Here is a 16,113-nt window from a genome sequence, read left to right as displayed (position 1 = left end):
TATACTGACCGTTTTTCTCTTAGAAGGTGGCACCAAGGCTGGAGGCAAGGACATTGGCACAGGTTCTTTCTCCAGTGCACAGTATACCAAAAACATGGCCTTAAAGATGAACAAAATGAAATCAAATATTATTTTTAAATTAGTACAAAATTCATTCACTGAGTTAAGCCCTGTTCAACCACAAATCATTTTATATATATATATATATATATATATACACACACACACACACACACATACATATGTGTGTGTGTGTGTGTGTGTGTGTTTCTTTATTGTTTTTGGTTTTTAGAGACAGGGTTTCTTTGTGTAGCCCTGGCTGTCCTGGAACTTGCTCTGTACACCAGGCTGGCCTCAAACTCAGAGATCTGCCTACTTCTGCCTCCAGAGTACAGAGATTAAAGTTGTGAGCCACCATGGCCTCATCTTAAATCTTCTTAAAGAAAAGTTGAAAGAAAACAGAGGAGAAAAGAGGAAGAATGAAAAGGAAAGAGGAAGAAAAATAAAAAACTCAAAGCTAAATAATTCTTAGGAAGAAATATTCAGTAGCAAAAATTTAAGAGGTACACCCTTCAATTGAAGTTCTTGTAATAGCAAAGAATATGAGAATTTGAGTAGAAAATGCTGTCTATAAAGAAATCTCCTAATATACAAAATGCTCCTAGAAATTAACAGACCATAAATTTAAGTCCAATAGGAAGATGAACAAAAAATATGAACAACTAATTTATGCCCCCGACCCAAATGAACATCACAAATAGCCCATCGTTTAACATATAAAAGCCATACTCAATTTTACCCCTACACTAAAACTACAGGTTAAAATTATAGTGGGTTAACATTTTGCCTAAGTGGCAAGAATCCCAAGTTTCATAATGTACTTGGGAGGTGAACTCTAGAAAAAGAGGCACTGTCAGACACTGCTAGTGAGCACCAAAGGTAAGAAGTGCCACTGTGGCAGGATTATTTGGAACAGAGGGCAACTGGGCAAGACACAAGATAACTTTGCCTTAAACTCCCCTTAGTTCTCAAGTGCTGGGGCTACATGTGTGAGCCACAGTCTCACCTAACGTTACACAGCATGGAGATGGTGCATCAGAAGCACTCACAGAAGAGGCGTTACTCTAGCTGTTATCGGTTTCTGCTGTTACTATCTATCCACTGTCACTGCTATCTACCATTTGGTACCTTTTTGTAATTTGTGCATTCTAGTGTCTGAGGCCTTTTTCTTTGCCTTCTCATTTACCTAAACCTCTACATGTGTTGAAGACACTGTAATAAGCCTAAGTTTTATGCCACTTCTTGGAAAGTTTTTCTTTCCTCAAATTGTCTCCCAAGTAAATATAAATTATACATAAAATAAACAGTTTTCTTTTGAGAACATGTCTTTCATTACATGAACCCCAGCCAAGAAATTGAAAAGACTATAGAGGGAAAACTATTGTTTTCAAATCAGTAATATCCTTTTGAAGGACCAACTGATCACCAAATTGCAAATACACTCTTCCCTTTGGCTAAACAATCTCACATCTGGAAATCAATACTTACATTTATTTTCCATATGAAATGCTGCCTGAAAAAAGATTATTAACCATAACAATTGGCTGCAACAGCACCTGTCCATCAATAAAAGACTAACACTAAAGTGATAGTATACCTATATAATAAAAAACTATGAAACAATAATTTTTTAAAAATAATGAAGCTAGGTTGGGAAAGCATACTCCTTTAGTCCCAGTACTCATGAGGCAGAGGCAAGTGGATTTCTGAGTTCAAGGCCAACCCGGTCTACAGAGTGAGTTTTAGGACAGCCAGGGCTATACAGAGAAATCCTGTCTCAAAAACAAAACAAAACAGACAAACAAACAAATCATAGGAAAGCATTATGGTATTGTCTTCATGAATATGTAATTTTCGATATTTACCAAATTACATACTTAAATTGGAAGCAATCCATTGTATTCAGTCTCAAAAAACAATATACCAGAAAAAAAAAATCACAATGTATTCTATGAGAAAATAAGTCCAAGAATCTAAAGCACAATAATAACATAAAAAAATACAGCGTTGAACACATACCTCCAATATATGTGTGCGTGCATGTGTGTTTGTGTGGTGTTATCTTCTGTGGTAAAGAGCAAATAATTATTCACAATTTTTGTACATTTGGACCAGGAAAATTCAAGGATAAACCAGAAAGTAAGAAAAGTAGCTGGTCAGAGAAGACTACAACAGTTGAGGGCAGAGATGGATGTTTTTTTTTTCACTATCTTCTTGTTTAATTTTGAATGATTAGAATGTATCACCTACCTTAAAATATTTTAAATATCTAAAGTATATATATATATTTTAAAAGCTTACTGTCTGTAGAATATTTACTGTAAAACATTGTAACTTCTCCATGTTAAAGATACCTTTCATACTCTCAGAGGATGAAATTTTATGGCTTTTAAAAAAAGAAAACTATATAATAAAAGAAAAATAGACAATATCTTTAACCTCAAGAAGGATTTCCATTGCAACTGAGAGTGGGTGCATTATTTCTTGATTTTCTCCCACTGAAAATTATAGTTCTCTCAAAGGAAATTTGCATTGGGCAACTATCTTAACTCCTAAATTTGAGTTTTATAGAATTTTCAAATCAGTACTGACTGAGTACTCAATACAATTGTGACCCACAATTTATATGATGGCTAATATTTTATAAATGAAAAAACTGCAGCTCAGGGATGCTAACTTGACTAATACAATATTTTAAAGATGGCATAGGCTACTGTATAGACTACACCATTGGTGTTACATGCCTATAACCCCATTACTCAGGACCAGGCAGCAGAGAACTGAGTTTGAGCCCAGCCTAGGTTATATGAGAGTCTGTCTCAAAAAAGAACTTTTTTAATATCTATATATCTATATAGACACTAAAATGTTTATATAATATTATATATAAATGTATATGATACAAACCAAGAACTCCCTAGCTACAATATTAACAATAGCATCTGTGTGATAATTTTGACTATCATTCTTTCCTTTATAATTGGAAAAGCTAAATCTGACCTGACCTGTGGACCCAGACTTTAGTGCACATCAGAATTTCCTGGAATTCTGGAATCAGTAAAGCTGGCACTGAGTCAGAGAATCTGCATTTCTAACAAGTTCTCTGGGGCTGTGTATCCAGGGATAGCAAAACCAAGCCTTTACCACAAACTGGCCAAACAGTTAAGAATTCAATGTCGGGCTGGCGAGATGGCTCAGTGGGTAAGAGCACCCGACTGCTCTTCCGAAGGTCCAGAGTTCAAATCCCAGCAACCACATGGTGGCTCACAACCATCCGTAACGAGATCTGGCGCCCTCTTCTGGAGTGTCTGAAGACAGCTACGGTGTACTTACATATAATAAATAAACCTTTAAAAAAAAAATAAAAAATAAAAAAAAAATAAAATAAAAAAAAAAAAAGAATTCAATGTCAGTTTGGAAACACATGAACCCTATGTCTCCAAAAACTTGAAGCTTCAGAAAGAAACAATCTATCCAGTACACCCTTTGCAGCCAAATTCAGAGTATCTGTAGTACTAGGCTGGCACTTTGCTAACAGAGTGACTAGCACACATATCAAGGTCAGCATTCTTGCTGCAAATGAAGTCATTTCCTGGAAAAGTGGACACTGAACAAAAAAAAAAAGCAATGCTTGCCATCTGCTGCCAATAGACAACACATTTTTTTCTGAAAGTTGAAAAAGTTACCAATTTCATGTTTCTTAAAAATAGTTTCCCTGACAAAACTAAAGCCAAAATTTTGTTCACCAAAATCCTAAAGATGAACAGAATAATTTTAGTATTGCTGGACTATGATCTTGTTCTCTTACTATACTGTACTCTATCCTATACAGACTGCAACTAAAACAACAGCAACCAGGTCAAATGATGTACATCCCCCCCCCCCCAACCCATGTGCCTTGTGTGTCCCTGTGTGTGTGTGGAGAGAAACAACAGTTTTCAAGCTATACTATGTGAGTACAGAAATACATAAAGACACTAAACTAAAAAGCTTTAGGATATCTTTATTTAAAAATAAAACTAGGCTGGGCAGTGATGGTGACAGATTTTAATCCCAGCACTTGGGAGGCAGAGATAGGTGATACTCTTGAGTTCAAGGCCAGCCTGGTATACAGGATAAATTCCAGGACAACTAAAGATACACAGAGAAACTTTCTCTCTCTCAAAAAAAAAAAATCCTCAATGGAGGAGCTAGAGAAAGGACCCAAGGAGCTGAAGGGGTTTGCAACCACATAGGAGGAATAACAATATGAGCCAACCAGTACCCCCAGAGCTCCCAGGGATTAAACCACCAACCAAAGAGTATGCATGGAGGGACTCAAGGCTCTAGCCAAGTATGTAGCAGAGTATGGCCTTGTGGGACATCAATGAGAGGAGAGGCCCTTGGTCTTGTGAAGGCTCTATGACCTAGTGTAGAGGAATGCCAGGACAGAGAAGCGGGAGTGGGTGGGTTAGTGAGCAGGGGGAAGGGTATGGGATGGGGGGGTTCAGAGGAGAAATGGGGAAAGGGATTAAAATTTGAAATGTAAATAAAGAAAAATCTAATAAAAATTAAAAATAATAAAAAATTAAAAGAATTAAGTAAGTAAATAAATCATCACAAACAAGGCTAAAGTTACACAGGGTGTCAGAGAAGGAAAGGACTTAGTTTGGGATTAATACCAACTACTGACTTTCTTTAAGTGGTTTTTCTCTTTGTGTTTTAAGCAATATTAACTTTCAGTGGACATAAGATCAATATAAGGATTTTTAAATATCCATCATTTTTATTGCACATTAACTGAGTATCTTTCCTATGCAGTGAGGGAAAAAAATGATGGCAAAACATATACATTCTCTTACCCATTAAATATATGCACTCAACCAAATAAATTCTAAAGACATTAGTAACTACGATCTGATGGGCATAGTCTAAGGATAAATTAAAATGGGAACTATTTCCCAAGACAGATGACACACACTGTAATTTAAGCACGAAGGCAGATCGTAAACTCAAGCACTGTTTTAATAAGCTGTCAGGAGGTGTGGGTGTGAGAAGGCTGTCATATGATAGTATTTTACACTTTAAGAACATCTAGTTACTTACAACTGCAAACTCATCTCTGTCCAGCTTTCCATCGTGGTCAATATCACTCAACTCCCAAACCTTAAAAAAGGGAAAGTGAGAACAATTAATGCTCTTTATGTATTCTTTAGGGACAGGCAGAGGAAGTATACTAATGGAGTATGAGAGTGTCTGAGGTTAACTATCTTAAAAGGAATCTGGACTTTGTCTTAGTTGCAATGCGAAGTTATTAGAAGGTTAGTTTAAAGCAAGAAAATTGGAATCTCACACTGCCTTGAAAAGCATTAGCAGGTGGATCTCTGTGAGTTTGAGGCTAGCCTGGTGTACATATTGATATTGAGTTCCAGAACAGCCTGGGATATCCTTTCCTCACATCTAAGTTTAACAGAAATGCTTTGTGTTTTTTCCACTTAGCAAGATGTTAGCTGTGGGCTTGTTGTGTATTGCCTTCATTATGTTGTGAAAACTCCCATGTATCCCTAGATTCCTTGGGACTTTTATCATGTAGAGAAATAAATTTTGTTAAAATTTCTGCATCTAAGGAGATAATCACAGTTTCTTTTCTAAAACATGGAACTTTCCCTCATATCATATGTTCCTGGGCCCACTGGAGTCCACTGCTCCTCCTGAAGCTACTGGAGCATGTAGAACTCTCTTACCCTGCTTTAGGATACCCATGTCTTCAAGTTTCAGCCCAAACAAACGAAGGGGTGCCAAACTGAACAAACTGAGCTAATTCTATCTCCAGGACTCACATGGTAGGAGTGAACCAAGTCCCTCAAATTGTCCCCTAATTTTCATAATGGCATACTGTGGCACACACACACATTAATTAATTAAGGTGCAATTTAAAAAAAGACAGAGGAGAAATAAAGGAGCCCAGGATTTAAGTCTTAGTGAGATCAAAGAATTAAAGGTCCACATACATCTAGAGAAAAAAAAAATGAAAAGTCTAGTCAGAGAACAAAATCTGTGATTTCATATTCCTTAAAACAAAATCCTATAGTACATAGCATAAGGTAGAAAACATAAAATACAGATGGTCTGGGCTTGGAGAGATGGCAGTTACAAGCATCCGTGCTCTTCCAGGGGACTTGAATTAATTCTCTGTACCTACAGTGTGGTTCACAGCTTCCTGTAACCCAAATCCAAGGGATCCCATACTTGGTCTGTACTCATCGGTATACACACCATACACACACACACACACACACACACACAATTAAAAATTAAAAATAAAGATGGCCCTTAGAATTTTTCAAAAAACTGGATCATTCACATATACATGAAGATATAAATATGCTTAATGGACTTTACAGATATAACTAAATCTAACCACTCATATTTTATAGGGAACAGTTAAAACCAGAAATACAATGACAACAAATTACATGTTACAAATACAAAAATTCTATACTGATACAACTTTAATAAGATCTGTATATATTACATTAGTGCTCCTGGTAAATATAAAATTAGAATATATAATAACTGTATCTAGTATAATACTGTAATCCTAGCACTTATGAGGCTCAGGCAAGAGGTTCATGAGTTCTAAGCCAGCCTGTGATATACATTAAGAATGTTTCCAAACAAACAAACAAACAAACAAACAAACTACATTTGAAGTTTGCTATCTTACTCTTCCAAGGATTTCCACAGGTAACTTAGAGTTGAGCAACACTGGTTTCACTTTATCACCAGACAAAAATCCATCCACTGGGCTTAAACTGTCAAAAATTGCATCATATTTGGCTTTATCTTCAGACTACAATATGAAAAAAAAGATGACAAGTTAAATAATCATGAAAAGGATTTAACTGCACATATAAGAATCAAATCCTCAAATAACAGATTATAAGGTAACATTTTTTAAAAAACATTCTCATCAAAATATATTAAATAATTTCAAAGTGTCTCTACTAAAGACTAGTTTAAACACTATGTTTCCTTTCTCGGCTGTTGAGTTAGAATCAAAGCCAGAGATGGGATGCTTTGAAGATCACCTAGTCCCTCAAACAGACCTACAGCAACAAAGTAACACATCACGAGTGATACTCTATCTTTCAGTTCCTTGAAAGAAAATGGTTTTTTAAATGTCACAAAATCTCTAAGAGCTAAGGCATTCCTCAAGTTTTTTAATTTCAGTATTTTCTGAATTTCCTATACTCTCTGAACATGCATATGAAAGTCCAGTGCAGAACAATATATTTTGAAGGCCGGGAGAAAGGTGTTTATAAGTAGGAAGCAAAGGAGATGCAAGAAACTTCCTTACCTTTACAGCCCACGGGAGCTCAGCAACTGAGGTCCCACTGGTTAGCAATGGACTGCTGGAGTCATGCTAGGAAATAAAGGAACAATGACCTTTTGAAGTCCTCATGCTAATAATCAATGAAGAAAATGTAGTTTTTGTATTTAAATATATTTGTGTAAAATGCTGGATACCAAAACTGTTTTTTACTTTAATTAGACCTTCATCTATTGTCCACTGAAATAAAAACATTTTCATTTTGCCAAACTACTTCACAGTGGAACAACACTTAAAACACATAACTATAGAATTTCTTCTACAACTAAGAGTAAGATAATAGGCATCTATTCTGAATGTTAACAAAAATACTTACAACCTTTCCCCCAGTATTATGGGGGGAAAATCGGACTAAAAAACCAAGCTCATTTAGCACTTGTAAGTTCCTTGTCATGATACCTAATGACAGCACACTCAAGTTTTTATTTTTACATGGCTGAATACAGGTAAATACATGTGAAAAATCCCTATAATTATATCTAGGCAACAAATACCTATGGCACCCTTGTAAGTCATATCTAAACAGAGAAATACATATTCTCAAAACTGGTTAGTATTTTTACCTTATTAGTTTATTTTATGTGTACAGTTGTTTTGCCTACATATATGTTTGTGTACCACATGTATGACTGGTGCCCATGTACCAGAAAAGTATGTTGAATCCCCAATAACTGGAGTTACAGACAGTTGTAAGCCACCATGTGCGTGCTAAAAATCAAACCTGAGTCCTCTGGAAGAGAAGCCAGTGTTCTTTACTACTAAGCCATCTCTCTAGCCCCCTGAAGTTAAAAGCCTTAATAATTCTAAAATACTAAATTTAAAAACAGAGGGGTTGGAGATACCTCAGTGATAAAACCAGTAGGTGTAAGGCCCTGGGTTTAGCTCCAGCAGCACCAAAATTAAATTTAAAATTAAAACGAAATCCATTAAAATTCTAAGAAAGTTTGGAGTAGAGTTTGAAGTAGAGATAACTGTATCATATATAATTTCCCAAACAATGATAACCAAAACATTGTAAAAATCAGCACACAGATAAAAAGATCAATAATTAAGAACAGAAAAATCCATAAAATCATCAACATGCATATGCAAATTTAGGTCATCCCTGATGTGGCATTTGAAATTGGTATGAAAAAGACTGATTATTCAGTACATTTTATTAACCCTATTCAGTAGTTATATTCAGTAGTTATCCTAAAAGAATGAACTTGAATCTACTCATACCTCCATCAGGAATAACAAATATAGAAAAAGAAACAATCACTTTTAGCTTGACAATTTGTTTACATAAAACAATTTTGTTAGGCGGGTGGAGGTGGCGCACGCCTTTAATCCCAGCACTTGGGAGGCAGAGGCAGGCTGATTCCTGGGTTCGAGGTCAGCCTGGTCTACAAAGTGAGTTCCAGGATAGCTAGGGCTATACAGAGAAACCCTGTCTCGAAAAACAAAACAAAACAAAACAAAACAAAACAAAAAAAAAAACAAAAAAAAAAACCAATTTTGTTATACAGGGGTAAATAATATAGCCCAATAAAAGACAAATGACAAATTGGAAGAGTATATTTGCAAATGATATGGATGGAGAGTTAACTTCCTAACTTTTAAAGAACCTCTAGAATTCAGGAAGAAAATTAGACATTCCCATAAGTGGAATATAAGCCATTCAGTATCTTAGGAACTAATCAGCCAGGTGGTGGTAGTGGTGGTGCCTTGGATCCCAACACTGGGGAGGCAGAGGCAGGCAGATCTCTGAGTTCAAGGCCACTCTAATATATAGAGTGAGTTCCAAGACAGCCAGGACACAGAAAAATCCTGTCTCAGAAAAAAGAAAAAAGAAGAAAAGAGAAAAAGAAAGAAAAATTAATCACTCTCACCCATAAGCTAAAAAGACAAATCTTTTTATACTTCACATACCACTTGCCACCAAGCTGACAAGGATAAGCACAAGGAAACTGACATGCTGACCAACTGCTGATAAAAGTGAGATCCTACATGCAAAACCTCTTTTTCTTATGTGCCCCAGGCATGCAACAGCTTTGGCCACCAAGCCAAGCATCAAGCCAGGATGAACAAAGGACTGCCATCTGCTCTGCCCCTGACTGATGTAAGAACACCAACAAATGTCTCTTTGCCCACTGCCAGGAGATACATGCAAAAACTTTTAAGACAATCACTCTTGAGAGTTTATTTTTACATTTTCTACATATGGAAATTATATAAACAAAATTACTATTCATTGTAGCACTTTTCCTTAAAAAATTATCTTTATGCCTATTGGCTGGAATTTATATAAATCATAGCAAATATAAACAAAGAAATACTATTCAAATACTATACAAAGTTCATGTTAACATGCAAGTATCTCTAAAAAAATGTTTGTTTTAAAGAGTACAGAATCAACTACATAACATGCTACCATTAGAAAACTCGTAACAGCCATAATTACTAAGAAATAAAACCAGGTAGCTAAGTGATAGGGATTAAGGTAGAAAAATTAAAATGTTACTTATTTCAATTCATGTGATATAATTTTTTTAGGTTGTATTTATTTAATGTATATGAGTACACTGTAGCTGTCTTCAGACACACCAGAAGGGGGCATCCAATCCCATTACAGATGGTTGTGAGTCACCATGTGGTTACTGGGAATTGAACTCAGGACCTCTGGAAGAGCAGTCAGTGCTCTTAGCCACTGAGCCATCTCTCCAGCCATGTGATAACATGTATGTTTCTGTGTGGAGGCCAGAGATTGGCGTCAGATGCTGTCTTTATTCACTTTCTACTTTATTTCTTGGGCAGGGTCTCTCATGTGGCTCGGAGCTCACTGAGTCCACTACTTTAGCTAACCAGAGTGCCTTGGGGAACCCACTCTCATCTCAAGTCTGGGGTTATAAGCAGATCACTATGCCTATCCAGCTTCTATGTTGGTTCTAGTGATCTGAACGCCAGCCCTCGTGATTACAAAGGCAAGCACTCTATCCAATGAGCCATCTCCCCAGCCTTGATCTCTATAATTAAATAAATTTTACATATAAAATAATTTCTTACAAATCTTGGTGGAGGAACAGCCAGATTTAGGCTACTCAGTGAAACTTCCAGTCCATTCTGAGCACACGCCACAAGCCGTAAAGCAACAAAGAATTCCTGACAAAGAAAAGCATACATGTTAGGAGCTTCTTTTCCAAATCTACCTTCTTATAAGCCTACTTTATTATTTGAAAATATAAAATACAAAATAATTCACAATTATTCCACAGTATTATGTAGCAACAAATATAACAGTATATTCGTTTAAAAAACATTTGCTTTAAAATTGAGGAAAATAGACACATACAAAAATTTTTTTATTATCTATTACCATTACTAAAAAAAGTAACATAGATTAAAATGTTTAAGTATACTATGGTACATGAAAAGTGGAAACTGTACAGAATATTCATACTTTAAGGAATATTCAATTTCACTAAAAAGTGTTGTCTATTAACTGAGACTCATTTGAGTGGGGAAGCCTAAAATGAAATAAACTAATTGTTATCAAAAGTCAACTCTGGACTGGGAGATATAATTTTGTAATTGAATCAGGAGTCCAAGAGCTAATCACTGCTATTCCAAAAGAACTACAGAAAGCAATTGGGCAGTATCTAAGATAATTTTAACTGCTTGACTTAAAAATATTTACAAATCTTCACCAAAAGTCCTTATACTTTAAGTCTCAACTCAAGTTTATTAAGTAAAGAAATGTAAAGAAACTGAATTTATTTTCAGCCATTCTGAGTGTTTTATTCCAGTAATATTTTTTCCAGTTTTTCAACATCCTAAGCCTGTTGCTGATTCAATGTTTCATTATTTGTAGCCACGCCCATTCTCACCTATTCCCTTCTTACCTACTCCTAACCCTTTCTGAACTTGCAAGCCATCTGTTTTACTCAATATTTGCCTCTTGAAATATTTCAAGAGATTCTCCTTGGGACTGGAAATGTAACTCAATGGTAGAGTACTTGTCTCTCATACATGACAGACCCTTGGGTTTTTTTTTTTTTTTTTTGGTTTTATCTCTAGTAAAATACACACGCGTGTGTGCATGCGCACGCGCGCATGTATGTGTATGTGTGTGTGTGTGTGTGTGTCCCCTTCTGTGTGTCTGTCTCACTCTCTGTCTTGCTCTTTCCCTCTGTCTCACTTTCTCTTCCTCTCTCTCCTTTTTTCTCATTTACCCAGGAAGTTTCTGTGTAATCAGACTTCGACTCTCACAAGTGAGAAACTACTGCCTAAGTCACAAATAACCCCTTAGCTCCTTCATTCTCCTGAGTCTTAGCAGCTCAGGCAAAAATGATGCTTCAAAGCTCATCTCATCTGAGGAGCATCATGAAGCATCCCCACTTCTCTCTCCTTTGACTTCCCATGTCTCTTCTGCTGACATTTTGTTTGCACCACTAAGCTTTCAATGCTGGGATTCTTCAGCTATGCATAAAGAATCAGCTCCATTTCTCCAGTGTGGATGAGCTCTGAAGTGAAATAATTCTCCATTAAATTCTAGCTCTGCTACCTAAAACTATAATGACTTGAGCAAATTAAATAAAATTCAACCCTAAAAGGAGGGCTGTCTAATAATACCTACTTTGCAATGTATTAGGAGCAATGAAATAAAAAATATTCTGTAGGAGGAAAGCACCAAGTGTCATTTTGTCATACAAATTCTCAATACTAGTTTCTTTTCTTTCTTTTATAGAATAATTCAAACAGTATTACCTTTGGGCTGGGGAAATGGCTCAGTGGATAAAGTGCTTGCCATGCAAGAGTGAGGTCTGAAGTTTCACATAAAGCTGGATGTACCTGTACACATTTGTAATCCCAGCATGCTATGGCTAGATCAGAGGTGGAGAAGGGAATCTGCAGAAGCTTATGGACTAGCTATCCTGGCATATGCAACTGAAACTACAAAGAAATCCTGCCTCAATCAAGGTTGAGAGTGAAGACTAACACTAGAGAGGTTGTCTTTTGATCTACACGTGCACCAGGGCATATGCAGATCTGTATTCAGACATACACATGAACATGTACACACATATTCACACTAAACACACACTTTTTTAAAAAGTATTATCTTTGCTATAGTTTGGATCTTAACTGTCCCCTAATACTATGCCAAGCTCATATGCTAAAGGCATGGTCCTGGGTGGTGTTACCAGTAGGTGAAAAAACTTTAAGAGGGAGGGCCTATGTACGTCATTGAGGGTGAGCCCTTGCAGGAGATACTGGGACCCCAGCCTTTTCTCCTCTCTTTCCTTCTCAGCAGAAATGAGGTGAGCAAAGCTTTTATTCATGTGCTTTTCTGCTTTGACGTTCTGCTTATCACAAACCCAAAAACAATGCAGCCAAATAAATGATTGTAGGCCGGAACTTTGATTAACTCAACACAAATCATTCTTCAAAATTCCAGAACAAAACACTATGCCTTCAATGTAAACTTAAACTTCAATGACAGACCCATATATCTAGCAATCTGGACATGACAAAGACAACTCAAACTCAATGTCCAGTACTACCAAGCAAAGAAGTTTTTATATTATAAACTCCTAGGAGGAGCTGTATCTGTCATTGTTACCTCTCCATTTATAAAGCTTGGCTCCTAACAAATATTTGCTAACTGAGTGGGCGATACCTGAGTACCAATGTCCTCAGTGCCTTAAACTGGCCCTTCTTCCCAGAACCTCCAATGAGAACTACTATAATCTAGTCCTGAAACCCTGGGTGTTCTTGGGGCTACAGAGATGACTCCAACATTGAAAGCACTGTCTGCTCTTCCAGAGGACATGGATTCAATTCCTGGCACCTACATGGCATCTTACAACTGCCTGCAATTCCAGTTCCAGGGGATCCAATGCCCTACCCCCTGCAGGCACCAGGCACACATGTGATACAAGGACATGTGCAGGTAAAACACCCATACACATTATCATCTATTATTATTCTCATCCTTTTCTAGTTTGACCCTGTTTTAGCTATGTTCATAGGGAAAATGAGCTTTACACAGTTGGTGCTAAACAAGAGTATCAGGACATAGTAAACTTTCAACAAGCCAAACATAAAGTGTGTGTGTGTGTGTGTGTGTGTGTGTGTGGTATTCAATATCTTTGGTTACAGCCACTTTCATATATTTATAACTAGAGTGTAGTTCCATCTTGTAAACCACTCTTTGTTTACACATAAGAAGTAAAACAAGAATTGAGGTTTGATTACCCCCAAAGACTCCATTCAAAGGTCAGGGCTGATCTATACTAACACTTACTTATAAAACCAATGTTTACCTATGATCTCATATATTCAAGAAATTTAATTAATGAGATACAAATTATACATATACATATATATATGCTTCATAAAACAATGTCACCAAACTTTAGCTATCGGTTAAATGTTCAGTCATTAGATAGGACACATGGTCTTGAAAAACAAATATTTAGCTTACAAATAAAAAAATGCCACTTTTTCTTTCAATTTAGCCAAAAACATAATTCACATGAATCTGTCAATCTTACTTGTTTGCTCAGGACACCTTTGCCATCTGTGTCAGCTAAATCCCAAATCTGAAATTTAGGAGGAAAACAGAATCAATCTTAATATATATTTTAACAAAAATCATTTTAAAAAATCAAGTCCCTGTAATTTGTAACTTTATAATCTATACAAACATATCTAAGAATCATTAAAAATTATTCAATGCAACTCTTTCAACCACATGAAGGCCTAGGTTAGATGATCTGGCTTAAGAACATTAAAGGAATGAGGGAAAAATTAAACCCAAGTTCCAACTTCTAGTCAAATGTCCTTTCACTAGCCCAGGGCTTAACTTTGAATAAAATGCTGTCTACTGAAACACACTACTCTGATTTTAATTCTTATTAAGATGATTTTTTCCCCTATGGAGAGTTAATGTTTATCTGTGAATCACAAAATTATTAATATTGAATTTTTTCAAGATTTTTAATTATTATATATCAATGTAATGCATAACAATCTGGCACAAGAGGGACTTTCCACCTCTGTTCTTTCCAGTCCCTCAGTCACTCTACTTGGTACATTAAATATGGGCAGCTTTACAAAAGGAACAAGGATAGGTCCAACTGTCTGAATGGACAGCAAGTTTGCTACTCTGCACTGCCTCTTCCCAATACCCAAATGCACAATTCCTTCCTCACTTCATCCTAGTCAAATGTGATGGTTCTAAAATGTTCCACATCACTTTAAATTTCAAAAGGATAAATTAATACACCATCACCCCATCCTATTACTTGAACTGCTTCTATAACTCAGTTTAACTTGTCTGTCTCTTGACTGTATCATTCTGAACCTACTTGCAGTTTCATTATGCTTCTACATATTCATGCAAAATCTAGTTATAATAAACACATACTACCTTTCCAAGAATCAAGTCTGGAAGCCCTGACTTTTTCAGGAATGCAGCAGCATCTAACGCCAACACCCTTCCAGTATTGCCTGCCTCGACCTGAAAAGATAGAAACAGGATGCAGACAATAAAACACAAAACCAAAATTACCACTACTTCTCTGTCTCCCCTCCCTACCATAAGAACTGGAACCAGAATCCTTCTGCTAACAAGGGCAAGGACTCTGCAGAGTCTTAAAAGAATGGTGCCATCTAGACAGGAGTCAGTTTGTAAAACCCGTGTCTCTCATGTCTATTATCCAAGTAAAAAAACAAGCTCAGGAAAGCAAATGAGTAGTCAGAACATGAACTAGATCTTCTAACCCCTCATTTTTATGGTTGTCATTTAAATGCCAATAAAAGAAAAAAGTTATTCCTGAGGTCTTCTGACAAACTGAATAGTTGTTTATGTTATTTGCCTCTTCAAATAGTTTTAGATCAACTGCTTTTATATCTACTCTTAGGAACTGTAATATTAAAAAAAAAAAAATCAAAGCAATATCAGCTCTAAACCAAGCAGTAAGTCATGACAATGTTCAAATATTTAGTTTATCTAGTACTTATGAGAAACAAATCATTGTCATTGATGGGGACTTTCCTTTAAGACAGAATGCAATCACAAGAAACAAGAAAACAAAACAAGAACAACAAAAACCCAAAACCCATTTTTGTAAAGATTTTTCTAAATTTCTATTTGTAAATATGAAGAGTAAATCTTTAAAAAGTCAAAGGAAAGGAAATATTATTCTAGGATATTCATGAACCAGTTGTGTTTCTAGTTTAGTTAAAAGACTAAATTTTGGGGATGGAAAGATGTCTCAGTCGTAAAGAACACAGACTGCTCTTCCAGAGGTTGAGTTCAATTCCCAGCAATCACATGGTGGTTCACAACCATCTGAAATGGTGTCTGATGCCCTCTTCTGGTGTCTGAAGACAGCGACAGTGTACTCAGGTACATAAAATTAATTATTTAATTTTTAAAAAAAGAAAAAGACTAAATTTTCTGTAAATACACAAAGTATTCTACCCAGTCCAGTACCAGCAAAGAATCAAAAGAAGAAAATACCTTCTACAGGAAAGAACAGGCCAGAGGCACTCAGCAAAAATAAAAATAAGAAAAAACAGAGCTGCCTAATCCTTTAATTTGGGGGGAAGAAGAAAGTACAGAAAGCATCAGGAAACATGCACTTGAACTCTCTAGACCTACTTTTCTTTGCCTGCTTCATTCCTAACCA

At 36.1% G+C, this 16,113-nt stretch overlaps 1 protein-coding gene and 1 non-coding gene across 4 annotated transcripts in view; both read right to left on the bottom strand.

Moving 5' to 3' along the window:
- Nucleotides 1-16,113, bottom strand: part of Eps15 (epidermal growth factor receptor pathway substrate 15) — a 97,658-nt gene that overhangs the window by 55,530 nt on the left and 26,015 nt on the right. For all 3 annotated transcript variants that reach the window (XM_021160620.2, XM_029476001.1, XM_029476002.1), the window contains exons 3-9: nt 14,850-14,939; nt 13,972-14,019; nt 10,481-10,576; nt 7,400-7,465; nt 6,767-6,892; nt 5,146-5,205; nt 10-99 (exon numbers count right to left, since the gene is read on the bottom strand). In XM_021160620.2, coding sequence (XP_021016279.1) covers nt 10-99; nt 5,146-5,205; nt 6,767-6,892; nt 7,400-7,465; nt 10,481-10,576; nt 13,972-14,019; nt 14,850-14,939 — 576 coding nt within the window. The remainder of the gene's footprint in view (nt 1-9; nt 100-5,145; nt 5,206-6,766; nt 6,893-7,399; nt 7,466-10,480; nt 10,577-13,971; nt 14,020-14,849; nt 14,940-16,113) is intronic.
- LOC115030982 lies at nt 9,443-9,579 on the bottom strand. The gene has a single exon (XR_003836575.1). It is a non-coding gene; the product is annotated as a small nucleolar RNA SNORA48 (small nucleolar RNA).

Source organism: Mus caroli, chromosome 4, assembly GCF_900094665.2.
Source record: "Mus caroli chromosome 4, CAROLI_EIJ_v1.1, whole genome shotgun sequence".
Classification (NCBI taxonomy): domain Eukaryota; kingdom Metazoa; phylum Chordata; class Mammalia; order Rodentia; family Muridae; genus Mus; species Mus caroli.
Note: the sequence above shows the minus strand (reverse complement) of the source record. Positions and strands in the feature narration are given on the sequence as shown.